The sequence below is a fragment of the Triplophysa rosa genome, linkage group LG20 (genome assembly GCF_024868665.1).
Source record: "Triplophysa rosa linkage group LG20, Trosa_1v2, whole genome shotgun sequence".
NCBI lineage: Eukaryota > Metazoa > Chordata > Actinopteri > Cypriniformes > Nemacheilidae > Triplophysa > Triplophysa rosa.
This window is the reverse complement of record NC_079909.1, coordinates 17,872,870-17,890,485: the sequence shown is the minus strand read 5'-3', so window position 1 is coordinate 17,890,485 and position 17,616 is coordinate 17,872,870. Positions and strand designations below refer to the sequence as shown.

At 37.1% G+C, this 17,616-nt stretch overlaps 1 protein-coding gene across 3 annotated transcripts in view; it reads right to left on the bottom strand.

The window, feature by feature from the left end:
- Positions 1 to 17,616, bottom strand: part of megf6b (multiple EGF-like-domains 6b) — a 56,859-nt gene that overhangs the window by 27,566 nt on the left and 11,677 nt on the right. For 2 of the 3 annotated variants that reach the window (XM_057362506.1, XM_057362505.1), the window contains exon 5: positions 1,362 to 1,484. In XM_057362506.1, coding sequence (XP_057218489.1) covers positions 1,362 to 1,484 — 123 coding nt within the window. Of the gene's footprint in view, positions 1 to 1,361; positions 1,485 to 17,616 lie in introns of those variants that run through there. The other variant, XM_057362508.1, reaches the window with a different exon arrangement.

Here is a 17,616-nt window from a genome sequence, read left to right as displayed (position 1 = left end):
ACTGGACACATCTCTACTGTGTTGATAATTCTTCATTCTTCTGTTCTGATGTCTATTGCACGACTGTCTGGAAAACGTTATTCTGAATGATCACAGAATTCAGCTGTCAAATGCTTGACCCAAACTGTCTCAATCTAGATTCTTTCTGGTCCCATAATAAACCAATTTAAACATCAAGCAATATTTCATCTCTTCTGTGTTTATTTTTGTAATAGTAATCAGCTGACTATCCCAATCAAATTAACATTATCCATTCGTTTTGTAAGCATCTTTAAAACATCTCTACCTGCTACTGTATATAGTGCAGGAGGAAAAAACACATGAACACATAAAAAGGTGCGGACTGAACATTCTGGCATTCGAATATATAAAATATGTGAAGCCTGCTTTTATATGGAAGAGCTACAAAATCTAAACCATTTGTAGGATGAACACAAATATGTGAAATATCAGAAAGTCAGATAAATCTTACAATGAATGTGAGAAAACCCAGAACGTTATTTTCTCCTGGAGTCGAACACATTGCAGTCATGTATATAATGAAATCTCTCTGTATACAGGTTGAAGTTTGACCAACAATCTTCAGTTTATTTGAGGATTTAATGAGTCACGTGATTTATCTGATCATTAGACTGTGAAACCTTAAAAATCTCTTTATTTTGAGAGATCTTTTTTCCACATTATATCGTGCATAAAGCTAAATAATTCCATAAACGAAGGATGACTGACTCACCACAAAACAAAACAAAAACAATAACAGAAGAAACATTCAGACATCAGTGAATAACCACAAACCTCAAAACACAAAACAATTAGACATTCTTTTCATAAAACATCTGTAAACTCAAGACTTGTGTTTATCATTGCAGAACCCAATGGTGCCGGTGGCAGATTCTCAACATTTAATACATCACTGCAAATCATGGATCAAAATATACGTTTGCAGTGCATTATGGGGGATTATGGAGGGCTGCTATGCTTTTGAGGGGGTTGAAGGTCAAATTCATGAAGGTGAAATATCTTTCATATATCTATCAATATTTGCCATTCGTCATATAACCAAAATGGTAAATCAATATATTGACTATAAAATAAAACGTAAGTTTTAAAAGATAAGAAGATCCAGGCACACATTTCTATCCACATGTATCTGATCAATGAAAGCTGAACAGTTGCTGTCTCTGTTATATGTTAAACGCTGCATTCCTGGGAATGTTTGTTGCAGGAAACAAATCATCATAGGTTCGTGTTTGATTATTTTATAATCTTCTTTGTGTTTTCCGTGACAAATAATATGCAAACAGGGACAGAAAGACGAAGAGAGAGAGACTGGAAGCCCATAGATAATGCATGAGACTCACCCTGACAGGTCTTGCCGTCCTCTTTCAACTCTTGTCCTGCAGGACACTTACAGTAGAAACTGCCGATGGTGTTACAGCACAGAGCTTCACAGCCGCCGTTTGTCTCTTCACATTCGTTTACATCTGACGGTGAGAGAGATCAGACACAAATGTATCATTTCAGACATAGAAGCCAAGTCAAACTTTATTCAAGTATCACACAATCACATACTTTGGTGATGTAATCTTATACTTCTAGTATTGTTGATGCGGTACTGATGGTCACATTAGCAGTCTTGTTTAAAGAAACTGTAAAGGTCATGTGAGGACACCATCAGCCCCATCGCTGGAAATTCATGGCCATACTGAAGCCATAATATTCTGTTTCCATCTTTCCATCTCAAAAATGACTCAAAATACTCGGGACAGAACAGAGATCTGCGTGCCCGTGACATTCTGCCGGCGATGAGTAAATCATGTGTGTAATTGAAGACACATTTAACTGTACTGCACTTTCGCCGGATTCTAATGATAATGTTTTTCTGATTATTTAGTAAAGCTACTGAAATGCAGGCTGCTAGTTGACCTCAAGGGAAAATGCATGTTTCCAAGTGTTCCCTTCAGCCGTAATGTCGGCTGGTGCATTCTGGGCATGAGAAAATACTTGGCTTATGTTAAGAATGACTTACGGCTTACTGAATGTAGTGTATACTGCATAAATAAATCTGTACTATGATACCAAAAATAGTGTTTGCAAGGAACTCCAGAATGTCCCACATTGTCGATCTAATGAGGAAACATCAAGAGCTTTCTCATGTCCAACTGAAGCACTTTATTTTTCCAGTGGTTTACGAGAGTCATGTTGAGGGATGTTTCGGCATTTGTTTGGCACAGTTGGTGACCTCAAACTTCACTGAGATCTTCAACGAACAACAGGAACAAATGGAAGACCTGGAAAACAGAATGAAGGAATCGTCCAGCAGACCGAGCGGCCTCACGGCGGGAGGTTTCATTCATTCAGGTTTACACCTCACACACCCATCCAGATGGAGATTTGGAGATAAAACAAGTCTCACACCTGAGAGGTGAGCTGTGTGATGGAAGAAGGAAAAATGTCCGAGAAGATCAAACCATGAATGCATCTCTACGCACATGAACACTGTGATAAATCAGTTTCAAAAACTAGCACGTTTTTACCAGCCCTGTTATTTGGAGGTTCGTACGCTTTCCGGAAATGTAACATTAGAAGCAAATCTGAAAAAGATTTAACATGCAAATGTAGAAATGTAATACTTCACATGAAGACTTCCAGAAACCTCCGATCTGGCACTGAAAATAAAGACTACAGGTCATGTTACTGTATAGTCCAAACCACACTTTCAATTTGAGAATATCAGTTTTGTAACGTAAAGATATGCTGGCATCAAGATCGTATGTATTACGACTAACATCCAGTTGTGAAATAAATCCTGACAGGTTAACGTCAACAAAACATATGTGAAATTGATGACAATCCAATTTCCTTGTATTTTAACATGTGCTTTGGTTATTTATGTGCTTGTGATATTAGATGGGATGTTATGTCCTTTAAATTGACATATACAGTATTTAAAAAGTAAGCACTTCCACAAAGACAAAAATCACAGATAGTAATTCATGAACTAAGAGCAGTCTGCAAACACACATTCCTCTGCATCCAGACTATAACGTCAATAAGGAAATGAAGAGAGGTCACATTCCTCCACTGAGAGGTCACGACCTCTTTCATGAGCCCAGGTCAACCTGCTGGTCAAGGACATGAAAAAGACGCCCTGGAGACGCCCGGCAGTGTTTTCCTCCGTCATGGGGACCTCGCACCTGCATGTGTTGTGTATGGAGAAGAGACGTGTGTCGGGTCAGAGAGGTCACATCCACATAATGAAGCCTGGGAGATATTTAGTCTCGAATTTGTGTGACCAGCACTGGCAGGTAAACCCACTAAATAAATCACATTGTGTTGCACAGAAACTAAGAGATTTCTACTTGGATTATAATGTAAAGTAAATGTTCAAAGTATGGTCATTTTTTATCAAAAGTTCTCAAACTTTGGGTCATAAGGAGGGTCAGGCAAAGCCACTTGATGTTGTGGTGCATTAGAAAAGTTTATTCCAGCAACTAACAATTAGACTTGTATAGTTCACACGTTTATTGTGCTTGGACACTGGATGCGCAAGCGGCGCATTTACAGCGCGAAGCATGTAGCTTATGGTCGCGTGTATTCAAATATTAAAATATGATCAACGTTATTAATAACACTTATTATATCAAGGGAAATAACATAAACAAGTATGCCATAATTGTGCAGCCCTACAATAAGGTATTTTGATATTGCAATTAAACTTATTCATTCATGACAAGAAAAATAACAAGTAATGGGAGTGAATTTGTGTGTTTTTCCCCTATTTTCTATTTAAAAGGTGTGCCGTGAGATAGCCTACCTTTGATTATACCTGTGTTTAGGAACCCCTCATTTATATTATCATAATATATGTTGCTATATTTAGTCAATAAAAGCGCAGAACGAAGAACATGAACAGTTTGGTTCCAAAATGAGATAACAAAAATCATGTTTTTTATTATGTTATCGTGCTTTGGTTGTGTTTTATTGTGTTAGTTAGCTATATTTGTTTAGATATTATGTGTTAAATCAAAACAAACCAACTGCGGTTTGATTGATATTAATTGGAATGCACAATAAAAAAACATGATTTTTTTTGTTTGAGTTTGTCTTGACAAAGTCAGACCAACAAGATCCAAAAGCTGCTGAATTTGCTGCCGTGGCATGTTAACTTTTCTATCATTATAATTGCAGCATAAATCGTAGCCAGGTTTTCACGGATTAAATGCACTAAAATGCTCTCCAGATGGCGCAGTCTTTGATTTAGCCAAAAAATTGCTGTATCTCTGCAGTTTGACTAAACTTCCTACCACAATCTTTCTCTTTAAATATACTCTAAATTCTTTGGTTTGCCAGCTGATGCACCTTTAGACAATTATATTCTTTGCATGAAAACACGTCAATATACTGGTGTATTTAACTTTACACAGCAGTCTATAAATCAAATTCTAAAGAAGCTTTTTTTCACATTGGCCACTAGCGGGGTGAACTCTTAACAGTGATAAGGTATAGCTAAGAGCGCTCCAGACCAACCTTCCCAACGACTCACAGAAGGTATACTTAACTAAGAACGTTTCGGGAAACACATATTAACGATAAGGTACAACGTAAGGCAGTGGTTCTCAACCAGGGAGGCGCAGAGCTACTGCAGGTGGGGCACGACGGTTCCCCGAAACCCCAACCTTTGGAACTCGATCGCGAATGCACAGAGGAACGCGGTTGCAAATTGACGGAGGGCAATGTTCCGTCTGAAACTGCGCGCGTGAGCGGCCGCGCAAACTCATTGTAGGTCCTGCGCAGTGCAATTTTAAGCTGTGCACAAAAGCTTAAAATCTACAAAGTAGACAAACGTCCACTCAGGAAGCAGCAGCATTACCTCTACATAATCTTAAGAAACAGGTAGATCATATAAGTCTGTCATTATGTATGTACAGGTATGTCAATAAAAATAATTAAATAAGTATGTATGTAAGACTGTAATTTCAGAATGAGCACAAATCTCTCTCTCGATGAGTTCAGAGTGTGTGTGAAGGGAGTGGAGTGTAAATACAGTGCCTTTTCATATATTTCTGAACTTGGACGGCTGTTTAAAGCTGTTGACAGTTATTAAAGATGTAAAGCGCTATTTTCAACAGGCAAAGGATTAATCCTTTTGGAATAATGCCCAAAAACACTACAAGTTTGTAATGGTTTTAAAGCAAAAAGCTAATGGTTCACAATGGTATTGTAATAGAAACCTTTAATTTCTGTGATGGTTTCTTTTGTTTTTTCAGCAGGGTTGTTTCATTTATAATCTGATCTCTTGAAACCAATCTGTCATATACAGGTATTTTTTGCTTCTTTGTATATAGTTTATATATATATATATATATAAACTATATCTAACATATTTTGACACATTTATCCTCAATGTACAGTATGGGGGGAGCAGTTCTTTAAATGGGTTTACAGGGGGGCGCGACCATGAAAAGGTTGAGAACCGCTGGCTTAAGGGATAACTTAAGAACGACGTAGCGATAAGAAGGTTTCGGGAAATACGGCCCAGGCTTTTATCATTTATAAGTAAAAAAAATGTTATTCCACGAGTCTCTCTAAACTCCTTTTTTTTTGTTCTGACAGTGATGTCTACATTTTGTTTTCATTTTCACACGATGTGCTTTACTTGGAGCTCTCGACAGACCAAGAACTGGCCAGCGAAACGCGTCTTGATGAATTTGATGATGTTGGCCAGGTCCAGATATGATTCCGTTGTGTCTGAACAGACTCGATTCATCAAACACAGACATTCAGTCAGAAAGAACAACTGACAATCATGAATGTCATCAGCCAAAATCACAAAAAGAGCCAGCGGATCATCTTCTGTTCAGGCTAACGCATCACGAAAACGCTCACGTATAAAGTTTATGAAATTAAGTTTGGCTTCATTGCAGCGGGCAAATGACTCCAGATTAGTATTTTCATACAGCGCTGAATAATCATGAGGCTAACAGGCTATTCTCTAGGGGATGAAATGGACAAATACTTGGCCAGTCATGATTCCATACAAATACATCACAGCTGCTCACGGGACACGCGTGTGTTTAGCCTGAAGCTTCAGACTTTAAAACAGCAAAGACGATTACTGTCTGTTCTTAGAGGTGAGGGTTACAAGAATAAAATCTGTACTTCAGAAATAAATAAAACAGTGCTTTGATGGAGATGACGTTAAAAGTCCCTGAGAGAGTTTTACGGTGGCCATCATATCTTTTCTAACATTTACTACAATCAATGGGCCTGTTTTTCATGACAATTACGGCGGATTTAGAATAAATACAAGAAGTTTTAGAGTTCACGTTTACTGTATAAGGAGAACGGCTGTTGTGTCTTTAGGGGCAAACGTGCAAATCGTTTCTACCAGAATAAACTCACAAAGAATGTTCCTGCTTCTCTTGGGGTATAAATCTATCATTCCCGCACACGTGCACAAAGTGTGATATATGTTTTTCATTCCATAAAATGCATCTCTTGGGAAAATGTGCTGAGCTGCTGGTTACATGTTTAAACATCTGTGATCTTTACATGGGCTACTGCAAACGAAACACATCCCCTGTTAGATCAACGACACCGAAGGCAAGACTTTCTGAGGTCTCCTTATCTTATGATCATCTTATTGATCCTATGCTCGCCCCAATGCTACTATACTGTATGTATCTACAAAAACATTTTTGCTGCTCATTTATCTTTTACAGAATGTGACAAACTCTGTGAGGCTCTGTGTGTGTTTACTGTAGCTTGGCACAGCAGCTGGAATCTTACGGGTCAGATGGTGCCAAACCAAACCATCAGGTCCAGATAACATCAGTGGGGTCTGAACTCCAGCGTTCCAGAGCGTAAAAACATTCATCAGGAACGTAAGACGCATGAAGCATCTGTCACAAAATTATACACATGCAGAGTTTTTCATTGTTAAAAGACAGCAGAAAAATGTGAATACTCAACCTGGAGGTTACATCTATGACCCTGAAGGGTTTTACTTTGAATTAATGACTCGCTGTACATTACTCTTTATATTAAAGCATACTTAAAGAGATAGCTGATCCAAAAATGTAAATCCTGTCATCCTTTATTCCCCTTCATGTGGTTAAAGATCTCTATATGACCATTTTTTCTGTGTAAATATACCAAAGAAGATATTTCGAGAAATAGTTTTGTGTTCATACACTGGAAGTCAATGGGGTTCAGTGTTGTTTGGGTTATTAAAATATCTTATTTTGCGTTCTGCAGAAAAAGAAAAGTCATACACATTTCAAATGACATGAGGGTGAGTAAATTATTTTCTTATTTTTATTTTAGAAATTCTTAATTTTAAGTGAACTGTCCCTTTAAATGCAACGTTTCCTTATTTGGTCATTTATTTGAAAATAAAATTGATTCAAGTTAAATTAATAACCAACTTTGTTTTATTTATTATTTATAAAATAAAAATGATTAACTAATATTTGAGATTCTGACTCAAACATGTTAGCAAGAGATTCATTATTAAGTCATTACTAAAAACGAAAAAGCATCTCTTCATGATATCAATATGTGACACGTTCAACTCATTTTTAACACACTTTAACTATCCTAATACAGTATTTTTGAAAATATGTGTCAAAGCAGCAACATTCTTGTTTTAACCGTGAGCTTTGTTGTGTCTTTCTTTGCACACTTATAAACGTCTTTTTGTAGTCTTTGTTGTTTCTGTGCCAGACTGACGTCCAAATATTTACAGAGAGATCATGTCTGAGCAGACTGACGGAAACAAGAGACCCAGACAGGCACAGAAAGACCCCTTACACCTTCTGTCACCCCAGGACACCGTAATGCACGGCAGAAGCAGATAAAGAATGGTGCCGTGAAACACTGAACTGTGGTGGTCATGCAGAAAACTTTGGAAAGCTTCGGTTCAGTGTAAATGAACTTCATCAAGCTGAATAATTTTAGGTGTGATTCATATCCAAAACATAGTCAGTGTATAACTATTTATGCATCAAAGTTTAATACTTAAAGTTTAGGGATTGGAACACACCAACTAGCAACACCATAGAAAATGGCAAACATCACTAAATAAAATCAGCTTAATTTCTTTCATTCCAAAACTGATGAACAAACAAAAAACAAACAAAAATCTGCCACATCCACAGCAGCTACCATGCACTAGAGAGCACACACTGCCCCCTGCTGTCTACATAGTGCACTTCTAAAGTAGCCTGTTTCACAATGAGGGTCACTGGATAAAATCACACTTATGAAATATCACAGCCACATCCATATAGTGCTTTAAACATAACACTCCAATCTGTTGGCTAAACACATTTGTTTTCTATAAAACAAGCTTGTGACGTCTCTTATCTCATCTTTAATCTTAAAATTGATCTTTTTAAGGAAACAGAGCTGGGTTCATATAAACTCACACAAGGCACATTTCACATTTTAAAAGCATGTCTTTCACTTTGTCACGTGACTTAGCTGTGGTCTGCACCTGTATGAAAGATTTCATGGACGACCTTCGTGCACGCGAGTTACTCCAACAATTCAGTCACAAAAGTTCAAGTTAAAAGCTTGCATGCATGCATCGCATTATATTAACATTTTCACATGACATATTAAAGCATATAACCAACAGCGGACTGGCACATGCCGCCTCCAGCTCCAGCCTCATAAAACTCAACTTCTGCTGAGAATCTATATCCAGAACATTTTTATTGCTGATCATTTCAGTTTATCCTCAAACATCTGCATCTGCTCTATAATGCTTTTGGAGGTTTAAAAATATAGGCATGTGGGCAAGTAAATGACCTTTTCAGCTGCCGTATCATTTAAATGCGGTACGTGCATGAGGTCTGATTTAACACCGCAGATTATATGACCACATCAGACCGTGACTGACATCAGACAAGCTGCCGTTTACTCACAACCCACAATCATCTGGTTTATGATGATTTATTTAGCAGCGTTTTTAGCAGTTTAGAAATTCTTTGGCATTTGAATAGCAAATGTTACCATGAGAATGAAAAATCACAGAAGGTTTCCTATAAGAATAGGAGTTTCCAAGACTGTAATGGGATCAAAAATAAATGAAGTCTCCGGCTCTAAAGGGAGTTACAGCGGAGAAAAGCAATGCAGACACAACGCTAAATGCAAATAATAAAATAACACTTCATCTTTAAAAATAACAGAGAAAACCCCTAAAAATCATGACTCCAAAGTCATGAAAATGAAATGTTTCCAAAGCCACAATATATAAACTATTTTAACCATGTTGATTTTTAATGTCAACATTTGTCTCTTATATCATATCTCCAGGGGAGTTTTAAAAGAAACATCAGAGATAAAGGGAAAACTCAAATCAAACATACACCGCAAAAAAACCTTACTACGCATTAATGTCTTGTTTTCTAATACAAATATCAAAACATCTTAAATCAAAAAAAAAATTACTTGACAAGGAATGAAAGAAAATATAAAAAATAAGTAAGTTTATGTTTAAAACATGCAAAATAAAACTGAACTTAGTGTTTTCTAAATAAGTCCCTTATTCAAGTTTATTTTTCTTACCCCGTTGGCAGATTTGTTTTGCTTGTTTTAAACATAAACTTTGAATTATGAAAGAGCAATCTCTGAGCAATTTCCATTGAGGTTTTCTATACTAACATGCCTTTACTGATGTCAGTATGATATACAATAACGTATTCTAATATTAAATATTTATTATCAGTAGCCTTGATAGAACAAAAACACGTCATTTCTGGCTATACATTATGGATGAAACTAACTTTATTTAAACCTATTAAAACATGAAACACTTTCAAAAGAAATCCAACACCAGATAGACAAAAGCATCCAGATTCCTCACATATCACTCTTTGAGAACAGCTGTGTTTTGTTTGTGCACAGCTCTTCCTCTGGCGTGTGTTGACAGGACAAAAACCACCAGCTTTGTTGTTCATGAGAGCAAACCCCCAAAACATGGACTGTGATATCTGTGTTATCCTGAAAAGCGTACACATAGTCTTTTATAATATTATTTTAGTTGATTGTGACATTTTACACCAATCAGTAATGTATTAATAGCCCGCTGGGTGGTTGCCAGGGTGTTGCTATGTGGGACTGTATGTGGTTGCAAAGGTGCTCAAAAATGTGAGAACCTAACATCTTAATAACGTTATGCACATTAATTTTACACCCCCTCAACATTTGCATGTCATTTTATTTCTTATATTTGGAAACGTATCTGTAAAATGAAACACAAGAGCAATGAATCTGAGCAAACTAATTGTCCTTCGCATGCTTTCATAATCACTTTTACTCTTGTCTTCCAATACAGTTCCAATACAATACAATTGTGTTTATCTTTCTTAAGCCCCATAAAACAAGAGATATTTACCTAAGAAGCAAAATGATAAGATTTTTGTCTCGCTTTCAGGGAGATGAGGTCATAAAAATAATCCTGTTTTTTAACGTTCAAGTTCAGGGAGATCTTTGCCATTGAGGTCATAAAAATAATTCTGTTTTTTAACATTCAAGTTCAGGGAGATCTTTACCATTGAGGTCATAAAAATAATTCTGTTTTTTAACGTTCAAGTTCAGGGAGATCTTTACCATTGAGGTCATAAAAATAATTCTGTTTTTTAACGTTCAAGTTCAGGGAGATCTTTACCATTGAGGTCATAAAATAATTCTGTTTTTTAACGTTCAAGTTCAAAAAGTCTGTGCACAGATTCCTGTACAATTCAATTATTATGTTCCTTTTTTATTTCATTAGATTATTTTTCTTACCTGATTGAGAAAACAAGACATTAAGTTAATATATCTTAAGGATGCTTAGATAATTGTGTATGAAAACAAGACAGAAAAACAGATAAAGATTTGATGTGTCTATTTGTCTCGGTTAGACTGTGACACACACAATCTTCATCAGTTCTGTCAATGATGTTTTGACATTTTTCAAACTGAATTATATGACCTCCAGCCGTGTGTCAACTCAATAAACACGGGTTTGTGCATATGTGTGCATGTACTGTACGTGTTTGCGTGCTCATTCTGTCTCGACAGCCTTGACAACCCCCTGCTTGTGTGAGACTCAGGAGTTAATCGTTCAGGAACCAAATTAGTGAATTACCGAGTCCACAAAATGCAGCAGAGTCGAGCAGATTTACGTGTCTAAACCCAGACGCCACACATTCGCTCACTTTCGGTGTGGCGTCACTTTTGGTCTCAGGTTTGATGATTTCCAAAGCAGCTAAGAAACACGTTGACGTGCGGACAAAAGATTCGTTTTCGTTTGCTCTCATTCTCCCGTGTGGTTTACAGAGCGTGTGGTGTTAACAACAGACAAACCCTCAGGCACTGAACTTTAACCCCAGGTGTAAGTTCTCTATTCTACCTGTTCGGGCCTGACGGCCGGTTCGACCTGAGACGTGAGAATGTTGTGTTGGAGCCTGCAGGGATGTGAGGGCTCCATACGGAATGTCCAAATTACTGCCTGACTCATCGTGTGGAACGGAGGGACATAGCAAATAAAGAAATACTACAATTCATGACAAACGTTTCACTCAATTAAACAGGAAAGAAAAAAATGATAAATAATATCTGTCTATTTAAAGGGTTAGTTGCCTTCAAATAAAAATTCTGTCACCATTTTCTCTCATGTGGTTGTAAACATGTATATGACTCTTTCTTCGGTGGAAGAAGATATTTTGAGAAATGTCTCAGTGGTGTTGTGTTCATACGATGGAAATTAATGGGGTTTAGTGTTGTTTGGTTATTAATGTTTTTTAAAATATCTTCGTTTGTGTTCTGCAGAAGAAAGAAACTCATACAGGTGATTAAAAGCTGTTCGAACATGATCTGCCTTAATACACCAGTCGCAGCCTCAGCAGGCTGAGAGGATGACACTATCTGTCATGACAGTAAAGACAGCTGGATTACATAACACAGCTGGATTTCTACATCGCTTGAGACCCCAGATGACCAGGACAGACCTTTCATCGGGTCAAACCCAGCAGGCACTTCAGCTCAATTAAGAGAGATTAAAGTGTCAAAGTCCAGCCCTGAGAAACACACAAACGCCATTTAACAACATCATCACACCGCAGCATCATCCTATAGACACATCAACTGTATTTAATAGAAAACAGCAAAACACAAGGAAAGAATCCGGTTTATCACAGAGTTGTTGTGAGGAGTTTTTTTCTTGCAATGACTTTCTTCTTGAAATGACATATCTCATTTTTATCACCAAACAGAACCGGTAGAGACAAGTGAAGTCAAAGACGTGATGAAATCATTTTAGAAAAATGTATGAACCCGAAAACAGATGGACAATTAAATAAAGCTATAGCATTTTAAAGAGATACTTCATACAAAGATGAAATTTACTCATCTGACTCAGATTCTCATAAAGCTATCGAATGGCGTCAGAAGAGCTGGAATTTAAATCGTCATTTTTTTGGAGGTACTTAAAAACATATGCAAAAAATCGGACGTCCTTACAATAGTCATTGTTACTTGTTAGAAAAGCAAATATTCTGCATGTTCTGATCAAAGACTACATGATAACTTTATTTAATGCCCGTTTTTATTTTGGTCCTAAATTTCAAATGTTTGTGCCACTGAAACGGAATGTAAAAACAAAAAGCGTGTTTTTTTGTGCTTTATAGAGCATGTCTGTCTCTAAGTGAACAATTTGAGATGAAAAGAGAGCGAGCGAGACAGACAGAGACTAACACGACAGACTGTGAGAAAAGCCGAGCGGAGAAACCCCTGGTGCATGTCGTCTCGGTGGACTCTATTCACGTCCACTCGCTATTGTCCTCCTGTGACAGTTCCACCCTGAGAGAATGTTCCGGATCATGGGACGCGTCACAATAACTGGACTTTTAATAATCAATTAATTCCTTCCAACACACAATGCAACGACAACGTCAATGTGTCCGTTCAAAGATGGATTACATGAGGAAATCGTTTGAACATTTCCACATTTAGGAAAAAACGATTGATACAGATGTGTGCAGCGATGACTGGAAAATGTACTGTAAAAAGGGATAAAACAGTGTTAAGTGTCAGAGCCAGATGAACGTTTCTGATGAACTGTCATGATGACGACATCGATATCTGAAAGTGCAGCAGATTCACACAAAATTATCTCAGACAGTTCTCACGTCACCTTCACAGATGGTTTTCTGACACTGTGTTCATGCACAATAAAGTATCAATCTGTCTTTTTCAAAGTTTTGGTCCATTTGCTTTCATAGCTCAGGAGACTTCTCAAATGTGTTTCTTTAAAGTATTTAAAGTGATAGTTCACCCAAGAATGAAAATTCTGTCATCATTCACTCAGCCTCATGTCATTTCATACCTGTTTAAATGACTTTGTTCTGATGGACAAAGAGAAAGATATTTGGAAGAATGTTAGCAGTTTTCAATTCTGTGACATCATTGACTGCCATAGTAGGAAAAAATAAATGGTAGTCAAAGGTGCCCCAGAACTGTTTGTTTTCCAAAAATTCTTCAAAATATCTCACTTTGTGTTCAACAGAAAAAAAGATGCAATATTTATTTTTCTGCTATTGTAGTGGATGATGTCACAGAACTGAAAATGGCTAACATTCTTACAAATATCTTTCTTTGTGTTTAACAGAACTAAGACATTTATATAGGTTTCAAACAACCTGAAGATGAGTAAATGATGACAGAATTTTCATTTTTGAGTGAACTAGCCCTTCAAGTAAAATTGCTCAGAAGAAATAACATGAGAATCAAACAAGAGCGTAATTATGCAATACATGAAGAGTACGGAGGTGTAAAATGAATGAAGATTGTTGAGGTAAAATAATCTAGATTTGGGTCAATTTAATGAGAAATGTTTGAGTTCATATTGAGATCTTCAATAATATTGACTTTTGATTGCAGACTTGACAAATCTGAGCTCAGTTTGACACATTATTCTCTTCTGAAACTCTAATGACAGACACATTTGTCAGATTTCTGACTCTTTTTCTCAGGAGAAACATCTGAGACGCAGATGAGACAGAAGCAAAAGTTTCCACTTGATCTCCATTTCATTGATGTCTAGGTGAAATACTTGAGATATTAAAGAGATCTCATCTATGATTTTTCTTTCTTGTGGGATTAACCCTTTGATGTGCCATCATTAAACATTCAACATCACCAGCAACTCACAAGCTCTCCATCATGAATCTCTTTTTTCCCACAGGCTTTAGAGTGAAATATCACAGATACACAAGCTGAACGACATAACCGTCATAAAGAAACTTATTTGCAGTTTTAAGCATGTCATATATCATCTGGTCTGTGTTATTTCTTTGTTTTTTTACAGCAACAAGCGTGTCGTAAAACACAGACACATGACCACGGAGGAACTGCAGCTCAACGATGGTAAAGCTCTGTGGAAACTAGAAGCACCTCGGGGTCTCCAAACCCGAACTTGAAAATCAAACCCGTTCTGAATTCTCAAATGTTTAACTCTTTGCATCTGAACCATGAATTCATTTCACTGTATGTGAGGCAACATCAACAAATCTGAAAGCTATAGCATAAACAGAAATACTGAACCCGGGCATATTTATAAACCGTTCAATTGTTTCCTTTGTGTAGTCTGAACGGCGCCACGTTATTTTGCCAACACAAGGCCTCTGGCTACAAACGTATGAGTGAGGTTTTCATGTTTTACATTCCATGAAACACTGAGGTGCCAAAGGACAGATATATTTAGCTGGAGAAAGACACGCGAGTGACCTCTGTGTCCTAAAGCTGATGACCCATCGAATAACCTCGTATTAAGCTTTTACCCAGTCAAATCTGCTCACTGGTTTTCTGTGGCTATAGATCTAATTTACGTCCATTTTAATAGTTTTGAGACAGGCTGATAAATGAAGCGCACAAAGCAATGCTAATGAAGCGTAAAGATGAACAGCATGTTGCTACTGGTGGTGAGGTCAAACAGGCCAAACTCATTCACACATGCATGAACTATATAAGTTCTGTGCCATTGATGACTAACTATAGGATATTTTTTGCAGTATCTGCCCATTCAAAAAGTCATGTAGGTTTTCCTGTATCTGTTGTGTAGGATACCCAAATGCTGCACTGCTGATGTATGTCACATTGTATTGCACATACAACTTTACAGACTGCAAAAAATCCCATCTGATAGATATCCGTAAGAATGAAAATTGACAGATGAGATCTCTTTTTTTATTTCTCCACAATGAGAAATGAGAATAAAAGCAGAGCAAATGGAAACGTTTGCGTCTGTCTCATCTGCGTCTCAGATGTTTCTCCTGAGAAAAAGAGTCTGAAATCTGACAAATGTGTCTGTCATTAGAGTTGCAGAAGAGAATAATGTGTCAAACTGAGCTCAGATTTGTCAAGTCTGCAATCAAAAGTCAATATTATTGAAGATCTCAATATGAACTCAAACATTTCTCAAATTTTATCACTACAATCTACATTAATTTTACACCTCCATACTCTTCATGTGTTTCAACAATTACACTCTCATTTGTTTCTCTTTTCATTTCTCCTAAGCAATTTTAAGAGAAACATTTGAGACTAAGTTAATGAAACACAACTGAGAATTCAGTTCTAAGAACATCAAATGTCCTGAGCTTTAAAAGGACATCCTCTGAACAAATGTAAATATTTTTATAACTGCCTGTTCAGAAGAGTAATTTTAAGGATACAAAAATAAACAGGCTTAGGGTAAATAAATAAATAAATAATAAATTGTTGATGTCCAAGACTGCGTCAGAAATTTGGTCAAAAGTTAATCTGTTGCGTGTTATTCATTCATTCAATTTTTTATTCAATTTTATTTATATAGCGCTTTTCACAATGTGCATTGTTCCAAAGCAGCTTTACAGGAGCAAATAAGAAAAACACAGAAAGGTAAAACACAGCACAGTGCATGGTGTTTATAGACCAAGCAAGATCATTATAATAAATAATAAAATGGAGAAAAAAAAACCTCGGGAGAAACCAGGCTCAGCCGGGAGGGCCAGATCTCCTCTGACGTGTCATGGCTGCACTCAGTGACCCCGACCAAAGCCACCGAGCAACGTCCACGAAGAACAGGGAGAACTGTTATAGTCATTTTAAGAATGTCTGTTGTGCAGTAAACAACTTTGGTACTGTGTTGTCCAAAGTAAAACCTGAGCAAAACCATTGGAGAACCACAGACTTAAGCCTCATTTGATAAGAAGGTTCGCTTGTTATCAATGAGTTAATGCACAACTGTACTGTATACATCCAAGGTTTCTAAAGCAGTGGTTCTCAAACTTTTTAGTTTTATGGCCCCCTTTGTGTAGGGTGCATCGCTTTGCGGCCCCCCTAAATAAAAACGTATAATCTTACAATTTTAATTAAACCAAAACCATATTCAGTTATACAATGCTGAAACATCTATTCTTTTGGTTGGTGGGCTTATTTTTCTGATGTTTGATTGCGTAAAATGTATGATAAATTTCTATATTTCATAAAATGCCCTAAAATCTGTGGCCCCCCTGGATCCATATTTGGGGCCCCAAGTTTGAGAACCACTGTTCTAAAGTGTTTATACAGCTAAGATAAAAAACAACAATACTGTTTGAATTCAGCAAAACCACATTAATTCTGCAACACATGATGACATCTTTATGATCAGGTAGCTTTTATCTCTCATGTGTAAATCAAACCCCTCTTTACTATTACTACTACATCATCATCTCTATTTTTGTCTAAAAGGTGAATGACCTTGCTTGTGAACTACCTCAACTCTATGTTCTAATCTGTGGCCATTTTACTGGGAAAAAATTAGAAACATGTTCAACAGATGACCACACATACAGACCTGAGAGCAGCTGTAAAGATGACAAACACACTCTTCAGGCGTTCAGATGAGACAAGCAACTCTCTTCTGAATTTCCTCTATAAGCTGTCTTCACCATCACATTCCAAAAAGCTATGAGAAGTTTACTTCCTATACTAGTTTTCATTCCAGCATATTTTCTTGTCTTGTAGTGTGTGCGAAACCCCTGATAAAAACACTTCCATCGGGTCTCCAGGGTTGTCTTGTCTAATCTGCTCATTCCAGTGTCCTGAAGGAAAGCAACTTGTCTCTATATATGACGACTGAAGTTTGGATTCTGTCTGCCAACTTCAGCAAACTTTAATCAGAAAGCAGAACTAACTAACTTTAACTAGAAGGCAGAATTAAATCTGGATAGTGCGTTGCTAAAGACCGTTGATTCAATTTCATTCTGTTCCCTTCTGCAAAATCTACTTTTATTCACTAACAATGTCTAAAACTGATTCGAGTTAAGTTTCTCGATCAGCTGTTGGCCTGCAGAGGTTGAAAGCTTTATTTATAGCTCAGGGTGTCAGTGGTCAGATGTCCATCTCATGACTCGTATGACCTGCTGTAAAACTGGCACACCGGCATCAGCTCTGGACCATTAACATCTTCAAACCTTCAACACCACAGAATTCTGCTGGACACCTCTGAGAAGATCATCATCTCCTGAAGAGACTTTGATCAAGGCCCACTGACCTCCTCTTAAACTGAACTTCCATCTCTAGTGAAATCCGTGACGGAAA